Source organism: Cucurbita moschata, unplaced genomic scaffold (assembly GCF_002738365.1).
Source record: "Cucurbita moschata cultivar Rifu unplaced genomic scaffold, Cmos_1.0 Cmo_Scf00003, whole genome shotgun sequence".
Classification (NCBI taxonomy): Eukaryota; Viridiplantae; Streptophyta; class Magnoliopsida; order Cucurbitales; family Cucurbitaceae; genus Cucurbita; species Cucurbita moschata.
Window position 1 is genome coordinate 2,992,694 of NW_019268519.1, and position 11,082 is coordinate 3,003,775.

General features: G+C 37.3%; 1 protein-coding gene and 1 long non-coding RNA gene across 2 annotated transcripts; both read right to left on the reverse strand.

The window, feature by feature from the left end:
* Positions 1 to 282: 282 nt before the first annotated feature.
* LOC111433528 (protein tesmin/TSO1-like CXC 5) lies at positions 283 to 6,499 on the reverse strand. The gene is made up of 8 exons (XM_023070593.1): positions 5,805 to 6,499; positions 4,710 to 4,814; positions 4,193 to 4,370; positions 3,250 to 3,609; positions 2,850 to 2,950; positions 2,671 to 2,765; positions 1,210 to 1,614; positions 283 to 794 (listed from the first exon to the last, which is right to left on the reverse strand). Exons 1-8 carry the CDS (start codon positions 6,080 to 6,082, stop codon positions 598 to 600), a joined length of 1,719 nt encoding a protein of 572 aa, XP_022926361.1. The 5' UTR covers positions 6,083 to 6,499; the 3' UTR covers positions 283 to 597.
* Positions 6,500 to 7,426: 927 nt separating this feature from the next.
* On the reverse strand, positions 7,427 to 10,856 carry LOC111441121. Its single transcript, XR_002710077.1, has 2 exons — positions 10,768 to 10,856; positions 7,427 to 10,194 (listed from the first exon to the last, which is right to left on the reverse strand). It is a non-coding gene; the product is annotated as an uncharacterized LOC111441121 (long non-coding RNA).
* Positions 10,857 to 11,082: the final 226 nt, after the last annotated feature.

Consider the following 11,082-nt stretch of genomic DNA (forward strand, 5'->3'; position numbering starts at 1 on the left):
GTGTAATTCCAAGCTTATTTGATTTGATTTTATTATTATTTTTATTTATTCATGAATTTCTTTGAAGATATTTAAAAGATTGTTATCAAGAAAAAGAAAAGATTATTTTTCTAACTTAGAAATTTTGTATTCTAAAGCTTTGAAGAGCTCCAGAACTTCATAATTTATACTCCATTTCTTATCAATCCCATTCTAGTGTTACAAGTATCGATCCAAACTTTGACCCTTATCGAATAATTTTTTCGAGTGACAATTACAAAGTATTTCATTAGAACTAAAAATGCATAATGAAGCAAATCTTTTATTTCATTGGTCATCAAATGGGATGAATTATTGTTCTCTTATTTATCTGGTACAAAGATTAGCAATTAAAAGATTTCTATCTACGGTTGAAACTCAAAATTCGCCTCGAATTCTAATTCCAATGGTGATATAAAAACGAATAAGATAAGAGTAAAATGAGGCCACCAACTGACTAGAACAGACCAGCTTCAGGAAGCAAAATCCTGAATGAATACTGGACTGTCACTACAGAGATGGAGCAACACACCAGTTGCTTTCCTGGGCTTTTTCTGTACTTCTCTGCCAACTTGTGGTTTACTCTTTCCCATTTTCAGGTAGGGGTAGAATTTTATTACTAGTATGATGAGCTGCAGCATCGATTGGTGGTATTCTGGGTGCCGAGAGAGCGACATTTTTTACGACCCCATTGCTAATAGTTCTCTGTCGGTAACCACTGTTTGAGGTGAAATTCTTGCTGTGATTTTCATTCCTCGCTTCTACTGAATTTGTTTCTACAATGTCCATATTCAAGAGCATAGTTAGTTCATTTATTGGAAACAAATAATATAAACATGACTATTTGATCTATCGAAACATCACATAAGAAATTAACAAAAACTCAAAAGAAACTAGCTAGAGTATGAGTTGGATTATATTGGGATGTCAAATTCAACTCCCATGCTCACTACATCTTACTAGTTAAATCAAGAGAAAATGAAGAACGACTACAAACAAAAGACTTAAGGATAAACTTTCAGATTTTTCTGGCAGATTCAGTAATATGCTAGAATAATTCTTCAAGAAATCAGTATCAGCCTTAAATGTTCAATGTTACCGCAGATATAGTTCAATTTCAATAATTCCTTTGAGTCTTGCCTTCTACACGGTTATATTAATAGCTTATCAAGCAAAATGACCCAAGCTTACCTTTTATCTCTCCAGGAGTGATGAGTTTATTAAGACAATCTCGAAACTTTGTCAAAACAATCCGTTCCTGCTCTATGTAGACTTCTGATACAGACTTATCAAGCATATGTGATGATGTGTTGCAACCATGGCCTGCCAACCCATGAGCTAGAGCAGCTCCCGTGAACATGGTATCCTTTTCGTCACACATTAAAGCTAAAGTTCCAGGGGACATCGACCTTGCCCTTGTCGTGTCCGAACCATCTGAATTGGAATTATGATGTACAATTCTATCACCTTGGTTTAAACTTCCACACTCGACATCTGCGGCTTTCGCATCTGCTTCCTGGTCCTGTGACCTATCTCCAGTTGAAGCACGTGAAATCTGCAGTGGATCATTTATCTGCTTCTCAGCAATTCTTTGTTCTGGACAGATATATAAAGAATTCTCATTTGGGTGGTCAACACCTTTTAAGTTCTAAGTTTATGATAAACAAACCAAGAGCTGAAATATGTTACAATTGGTTAGATCTTAAAACTTATTCCGCTTCAACGGAAATTATGGATTCAGAAAACCAAGTGAGATTTGATACCTTGTGAAAGAGAAATACAACATAATTTGAAAGGTGTCTTACATACAGAAAACTTGGCAAATTTGCGGAGGGAAGTTCGGAAGGGGATGCTTATCAGCGATGAGATATAAGATGTTTTTTAAGTCTCTACAGGTATTCTTAGTTTTGTGTCGTTTATGGAGTTCAATTAATGCTAGTTTCTTAAGGTTCCAGGAGTATACTAGTTGCTAAAACTTAGACCACAACGGTCAAAATCATAAGCAGCATCGAGCTTTTCCTTTGTTGCCACTTTTTCTCCTATTCAAGCATTGTCCGATTCTCAAAAGAGAAAAATTAGCATCTAACTTAACTAACCTAAGAGGATAAAGATTAATCAACTTGAGGTGTTTCCAGGACATGAGAAACAGACTACACTATTTGTTCATGCCGTCGGGAGGTCCTTCCCAGTGTTTTATTTTTTAACCTCCAAAAGCTAATTTACGAGGTCTGAGAGTAAAATTCTTCTCTGCATTTATATTCTTAAAGCAGATATTTGCTAAAGAAATGCGCCTCTATTTACAAAGAGCTACCATACCTCATGGCCCTCTGTCCTAAATACCCACTTGACCCATATATAGAAGGAAAGAACTTGACGAGGGACATCTAATGCATTTCTTGTATTGAGACAAACCACAAACACTATTTGGATAGACCAATAATTGAATGACCTTAAACCCCAACACTTCACTGGCCATAAAAACTCAGATCAGAATGACAAGAAGAGTGAAAGTGCTTATTGATGTATGTAGGCATATATTCATTGCGTAAAATATTCACAACGCAGCTGATCCAATCATTTTGCACACAGCTCTCTAACTTCCTGGACAAATCTTAGATTCTTGGCAATACCATGAAAGTTTTAACACATTACCTGCTATATTCTTGGAAGCTTCGCTTGATAACACCACTAAAACTGAGCAAAGCTCCTTCAAGTCGTTCATCTGGATGAGGTCTGCCAATAAGGACCTTCAAGAATGGTACATGTCTAGTTCAATAAGTAAGCAGGTTAGACTGCATTACTACAAATTCCAGGAGCCACTCAACTGATACCTGAATGAAAACTTTGAAGGTCCCGGTGCTGCAGGGCTGCCAGCATGAGCAACAGGGAGGGGAGATGACGTAGATGCGCCAGAAGACAACATATTATTAGCCTGATAAACACACAAAAAGAAGTTAGTGTCTAGATCATGAGCCCTGACTCACTAAAATGTAGCATTGAAATGCACAACTTTGTTACTAACAAAAAAAGATTTCTAGCTAAATTAAGAACAGAGAAGCCTAGCACCACTAAAAAGTTTATTATTATGATGAGAGCACAAAAACTTTATTTTCAATCTTATAGTAACAATGAACAAACTAACAGTTTTCCACAATAAAATGTTGGCACTTGGGAAAGAACTTTATTCTCAGAAATCAAATTTATATTTTTTGTACTTTTTGAAGTTACTACCTGATGAAATTGTGCTATGCTGTTGCAGGGGGTATCCTTCCCTGTAGGGCCAAAGCAAAGCTCTGGGCCTTTTCTTTTCTTTGAAGTGGAAAGGCAAGCATAACCAGAGGATCCAATAGCTCCAGTTATTGCAGCATTGGCTGCCTGCTGAATATAAGCCATGTTGTTGACATGGTCACCATGGAGAAGTGCTTGTCTCTCGTCACTTCCTTCAAAATTCTTACAGTCCATGCACTTGCAGTTTTCAGAGCAGAGAATATTGGCCTGAAAACACTCGCAATACTTCTTTAAGCAACTTGATTTCTTGCAATGGCATCCTTTGTAGTGCTTTCCCAGCATTACAACCTCTCCAATCTCATCCTACAGGTGCTCAAAATAGTTAATTTCGTTGTAAATAAAACATGGTCAATCTCTGCATCGTATAGCAGTGACGATAAAACATTATATTCACATATTCCAAGTGAAAAGTGATAAGAATAAAGATTTTTAGTTTTAATGACGAAAAACGACACGGACAAAAACTAAGCCCTTGCAATATATAAATGTAACATGTTTCCACTGAAACTATCGAAATATTGCAAAAGTGGAAATCACAACATCAACTTATCACCCACGAAGAACTTGGAACCTCTGACGATAGCTCTAAGTTCTACTAGACTAGGTAACCGACCATCTCCAGAACCAGAAATTTGCTTAATTCCTCAATTACATCAGGACAATAGAATAACATATGCTAGATATTAATGTGACGTCATTCAGATGGTATAATGTTATTTTCTAATTAATTACACAAAAGGGGAAAAAAGGTTCTCAACGGAATCGTAAAGTGCATAAAATTAACTAAATACATAATATTCCTCATTCAGTTAATAAATTTATTTACATACAAAACAACCATGATGAAAAGCGCCCATTACACTCAGACTTAGACCAACATACGTACCCTGCTTTCTCGTGGTCCATGCGGGCTGCTAGCTATCTTTGGTCGGAATGCATTTGGATTACGTTCTAAAGTAGTTTCAACTGCTTCTCTCCTAGAAACTTCATTCTCGACATTGTTATAGCAATTTGCACAATTGCAACCATCACAGTATATTCCAGATGCAAAGCACTCACAGTACCTGTTCATTAATTTAGTTTCAGGTATGGTGAACATTTGAAGGCTACCAGTTGCATATTCATACAAAAAATTCATTGTGGAGAAAGATACAAAAGATTCACAATATCAGGTTACTTTACTCATATTCTCCATTATGAGAGTTCCAAAGAGAAATCAAAATCCAGAAACTACTGATAAATATTACAGGATTACAAAGCCTGTTAGGCATATCTAACTACTGATCAGAACAACCATAATAAGGCATTGGATATATGACAGCACATAACTAGAAAGCATTAAGAAAAAAAGGTTAACTCATGGGGTAAGCAACTTTGTGAAAGCATATAGATCATGTTCATACAGCTTCAAGCAACGTGAGTGTTTACAGTTGCACTGTTTTTGTTTCTTTGGAGTAGCATCTTTTGTTTCTACAGACCTTGATCGTGACTTTGGAGAATCTGGCTTTCTGGTCACAAGAATAAATAAAAACTGAGTCACTCATTAATTAACAGAGTTATCCAAAGTTCTCATTCATACTTAGACGCACACATGAGTTAAAAACATGAGCAGGCACTGAATTCAAATTTACTAGTGATAAAATTCAAGAACACACTTAAATTGAAGTTCCATTAACAAGAGAGATTACAAGTCTTGATCCACATTAAATACAAGTGCTAGAATATATTTAAGCAGAAACAGAGTCAAATTCCATCCTAATCACAAAGGGGGTTGGGCAGAAAGATATAAAAAATAATAAAGACAAATACAGAGAGTGAAAATATTTCTTTAATGAGAGATACACATAGAAACTCCTAGAAAGAATTATACACATTGTGAAAAATCAATGATACACCAAAGCGATGAAGAAGAAAGAGCACAAGAAATTTTCCAACTGCACTGAAAGCAACACCAAACTAACCTCTTCCCCAAAAGAATGTTTCACTAATCTGATCAGTTCAAAACCAATTTCAGGCTTTCAGCGAGGAGAGAAAAGATTTTGTTTGTTGAAGTACTTTGTCATTGTCTACACTATCATAATGGGACAAAAACTACGAAGCGAAGAGGCCAAATATATTGTAACAACTGCCGAGATATAACTAAGCAACAACTAAAGAACCACTGACAAAAAGCTCATATTATACCCCCAATAAAAGAAAAAAATGAAACAACTTTAACCCCGGAGGGAAGGGGAGGGGGCGGGAACTTTGGAGTAAACGACATTTCAGGAATCCAGAATTTAAATTTAACAAGTTAGAAGTTAAAAAAGTGAAATTGGGACGACATAATTGGTCAAATATCACACTCAGAAGCTAATTTATTTATTAGTATAGATCACTTATAAAAATGGAAACAAATTTGCGAAATCCCACCCTCCCTTCCCCATCAGAAAGAAAAAGAGAAATATTTGATAAAGCTCAAAGAATACGTCAAAGCAAGCAAGAGATCTCAAGTAGACCTCACAGCCACAGGATGAGGCGATTGTGTTCCGACGGGCAAAACCATCAAATGTTGTGGGGACTTCGGCTGCGACGGACTCTGCACCACCATCACGGCTGGTGACTCTGATTGACAACGAGACTGAGACTGAAAATGAGGGAGCGCTGGTGAGACTGCACCACCAAACTCCGCAAAATCCAGCTGTCTAACTAGTTTCTTAGCAGTAACATCAAATGCAACCACGCTATCCGGTTCCTCACTACCAGTTTGAGCATTTTGCGGGGGTAAATCGTCCATCTCCGGATGCTCTACTTCCCACCATTACATTTAAATTCCAACTGCCAAACCAAACCACTACCAACAAATTTTCAAATCTTTTCAAAAAAACTTTCCCAATCCACAAATTCGGTACCATCAATTCAAAGTCCAGAAATCAACTCAATCTTACGAATTTCAAGCAAGAATCCCAGTCCAATACCGGCGGTACAGATCGTGCACAAAAACACGCAATTTCGAAACTGAAAAAACTTCGACTTTGAAGCTGGCCTCTAATACCTGAAAAATCACAAGGACTTCCGATAACTAGAAGACAGCCGAAGAGAAGGGAACTCGAAAGAGCCGTCTAGGGCTACACAATAATGATTTTGTATACAGTACACGAATGGACAGAAGAAGAAGATGAGCAAGAAGGCTTACGTTCTTCGTCTCTCTCCCTTGCGAGATTTTGAATTTCAACCTTTTCCAAATATTGAACGGTGAGATTGGTCCAGTGGGATCCATCAGACGGCGAATGTTTAACCAGCTAATCTAACGGTGCAAATTCATAGAGTGAAGAATGCTCCAGCCCTTGACCGTCAGATAACGAAAGTCAAGGTGTTTTCCCATGCAAGCGAGATTAACATGCTGCCCATGGATCTGCCACTAGTTGAACGACACGTATGCAGTTAAAATACCTTCGGAACACGTGTAGAGACTTGATTGAAGGATCTTGTGAAAAAGGGAGGGAAATCAAATAAGATTCCGTTACTAAAAACTATATTAAATAGAAAAAGAAAAGGAGAAATAAATTTGGCGCTAGCCGCTCAAGTAGTGGACTCGCATTTGGAATTCGGAGGTAAAAATGGGAGATCCTCTACTTTCGACTACATGTACAACAAATGAATGGACGGTCAGGATTAAATCTCATCACCAGGACAACTTCAAATCCTATACCATTACATAAATTAAACTGGTTCATTTTGAATTTCGTGGAAATCCGGAAATTAATAAATAAATATTTCACAAATCTCGTTACCAATATTTATATTCAGTTGATAATAATTTTTGTTGACTTTCTTGTTATTTCAACCTTATTATTACAGTATATAAGTAATTGACCTTGATAAAATAAAGTCGAGGCTCGTGTAGAAACGTATTAGTTAATAAACGTCAAGGTTCATGTAAGATCGTGTAATCTAACAAACACTGCGTGAAAAGCAAGCAACTGTCCTCAAAATTTGTAGATCTTCTCCGTCTGATCCGATCACTGAAAAAGAACCAAACAGAGGTGGCTCCCTCCAAGTAGCAAAATCCAAACTACAGCCTGACCAAAATGATTTATGTGAAGATAATAACGGTTCAAAACCATTGCCCAGAAACCAATAAACCAAAGATACACCGTATATATGCAAGGCATTTACTTCAATATGTTTGAAGGCTGTCAACAACTAACTACACCATACAATAATAAGAAGAAATACGAAATACGAAATACACGAGGCAGAAGATAGAGGACCCCAATAGCAGGTTTCGACACACAGGGCCTGTCAGGAAAAAATTAAGCAGGCTCTTCTTAACATCCTCTTTCCAAGGCTGTAAACACAGATTACGGGGTGCTGCTCAATTTTCAACGCTAAAATGGACCTCCATCGCGCTCTTGTCCAAGGCCGCGCCTATAAATGTGCTCCCTTTCGACAAACACATCTCTACGGAGGTCTTTTGGTGGAAGGCCGCGTGGAGACCGAAGCGAGACTCTCAATGGAGATCTAATTGGATCTCTAATAGGGGAGCGGCTCCTCTCTCTCACATCACGTGCCCAGCGGCCACGCTGAGGAAGCAACTTAAAAGTAATATGTTTTTTCTTTTTTGAAATCCATAAAAGCAATACATATGAAAAAAAATGCTTTCAAGAAAAGCAGCCTCAAAACTATTTTTCAAAAACATAAAAATAAAATACACACACAATCATCAACTCCTCCAAACAAAAAGTAATAATAATTCAACCAACCAAAAGACATATCAATAGAAAAGGATCCTGTTCCATGCAATGGTTGAATTTCTCGTTCATATGAGAAAAAGGTGTAATGGCATGGGTATCAACAAATGTTCGTCTGTATATAAAAGAAGCAAATCCATTGTCATATATATATATATATATATATATATATATATATCAAATTGTGGTGTTAGGTGAGTACTTACAAAGGATCTGAGCAATACCAATCCCCATCCCTAGGACGCACATTTGGATTATTACTACGTTCCCCTCTAAATGGCTCAGGAGCAAAACCTCTCCCATATGGCCTGCCACCACTTATTCTTCGACTGTAATGGGGTGAAGTCTCTCGATATCTACCATGATCGCTCCTGCCTCCAAATTCACGGCCCCGCATGAGATCACCAGAACGATCAAAATCAGAAACATACCGGTGATCATCCCGATGACGTGTTGGAGAAGCTGAACCTGCATGTATTCTATATCCTGAAAGAAAGATGGTAGTGGATTTATAAGATATTAAGAAAAGTAACATATTGTATAGGAAGATTATTTGATGTACAACATCCATATATCTCCAAAGATTTTCCCTGATACAACTGCAAAAGGACCATCCAAACAAATTGACAACCATTGCCATTCATTGTTGGCATCTCCTCTCTGTGGACAGAGCAATAGAAGGTGCAAAGATGCAGACAAGAGAGAAAGTTCTGATGATAACTGCCTGTATACGTTCAATACGTTACCACCCATATCATCAGAAACTTGAACAGAAGCAAATAAGATAACAAAACCATAGCAACTTGCAATGTACACGTCCTTCTTTCCACATGTCCAGTGTTAGTACATGTAAAACCCACATTTTGAATTATCATAGCCTACAGGTAATCTATTTCCAATTTTTCACAAACCCAGCAATGAGACCAAAAGCACAAGTCTTGAAGAAAAAAAAAATCAGTGTGGTGATGTCCTGGCAATGAGGAAGGACATCCACCGATAGCCCAATCTTAAATGAACAACACGTACAGAAATAATCACACAGCATAATCAACCCATGCTTAAATACAGAATTCTTCAGTTGAATTGCACCTGGGAGGCTCAGTAAGACCACAGTGAAAAGCTCACAGGAAAAAAACCGTCATTAAAAAATCCACACAAATTGAAGCATCCAAAAACCAGATTAAACAATGGCACCCATCCTACTCTTCGGTTAATTCAGAAATCAAACTCCAAATCTTACTTGCATGGTCACAATAGTTCGTTCCTCCACGGCTTTCAGAAATAGACCAATGGATTTCCATGCATGCTGCTAGAATAATTTTCTGCAGAATCTAGCGGGCTTAACCATATCCTCTTGAAATGACCAATGATACCTTCAGTCATTGACCACAAAAAAAGTATGTAAGAGTTCATACGATGAAAGGAATCCAGTTAATCCAACTATTAACCACCGGGTGCCATTGATATGCCCATTCACACTACCATATATTTAGTTGAAACAAATCCCTAATTTGCAGGATGACGTAGGAAATGAAATGTGAAGATCCCAAACTTCACCTGCAAATCAACCCTTTATGAACCTGACAAATAGATCAAGAAGTTGCTACACATAATTCAGATGGCCCTTACACCAATACAGCTCAATCAATGTCTCTCCACGAGAATAATTTCATCCCTCGGATGGAAATCTAGGCAGTGAAAAAAATCCACCATATGACATAAATTGGCATCTCCACTTCATATGAGTCAAATACCAGAGTAAAGCTGGTAGCCCTCAACCGTTGGTCAATGCACCTGTAAGTTCATTTAGAGCTCATACCAATAGTCTCAACCAGGCAGACCATAACACTTCTCTAGCTTGTTATTTGATCACCTCCAAATTTCTTAAGAGAACCCTCGCTCACCATGATTCAATTATGATTGGTATTTGAACACATCTTACTCCAACCATGCCCAACACCATGCTATCCCAAAATGACGACGGATGATATGATAGCCCCCCACTCAGCAACCCAGAATTTCTTGCACAAATTTTACCCCCAAAATTAAATGGTCTTAACATGGAAAAAAGAGCAATTCCCGAGATCATGATCTGAGACTGCACTTACTCAATGCCCATCTCAAGATCTAAGTTCTTGCAGTCGGCAACACAAAGCTGTAAGAGAATAGAAAGTTTTATTCCCAGAACAAAATTTTGACAAGGGGAAGTAGATCCACATTCTCGACATACAAAAGAAAATGAGGATAAAAGAAAAGAAATAAAGAGGTTATGAACTCCATTTCGTCCAGAATATCACAACATTTTCTATAAGATCAAAATGACAACCAAGAATGGCTGTGCTTACCCTAAGCTATCAATGCATCCTGACTTAGAACTTGATAGATCAAAAAGAAAATGTCAAATTACATGCACAAATTGATACTTTTAATAAATTGAACTAAGTTTACACAAAGTAGGTAGTATAAGATTACAAAGCAGATTGCTAGAATTTAAGAAAAATACTTGAATCTCATTCAAATATCAAAAAAGCCAACAAATCCTCTCCAACAAGATTGAACAAAAATGAAGTAAAAAAAGAAGTGACGTATCTACTATCTAGCATCCCGCAAAAAAAAAAAAGAAAAAAAAAAAGAAAAAAAAAAAGTGACATATTTTGCATCCCAATGAATTGGCATTTGACAGTGTCTTTCACAGCAAGGTAGGCATAATACATGATAATTGACTCACCAAATGTGATCAGAAATTGGTTTGAATCAAGAGTGAAACCCATTAATTCCAATAATTGACCATTTTGAGCAAAACTCTTAGACAAAATTAGGTTGATTGAATCTCTCCTTATCGGATTGTAGGTCTGCTTCACATGGATCTCCCGCCTCGTTTGAGTGCTGCTTTTTTCTGATCTTCATCCGGCTAAATTTCTCATTGTAATTTCTGTCATTATCTTGGACTTGATAGTGAAGGTTTCGTAATGGGCTTTTTCTTCTTCTTCTTCTTTTCTTTTTCGGTATGCCGCTCCGCGATCAAGGAGCGAAAGAACCAACA

Coding starts and splice junctions, on each gene's coding strand:
- LOC111433528 (XM_023070593.1), bottom strand. CDS start 6,082: ATGGACGATTTACCCCCGCAAAATGCTCAAACTGGTAGTGAGGAACCG. Junction 2,766..2,849: donor CCTTCAAAGTTTTCATTCAG/GTATCAGTTGAG, acceptor CCATTCTTGAAG/GTCCTTATTGGCAGACCTCA. Junction 1,615..2,670: donor AGCTTCCAAGAATATAGCAG/GTAATGTGTTAA, acceptor ATATCTGTCCAG/AACAAAGAATTGCTGAGAAG.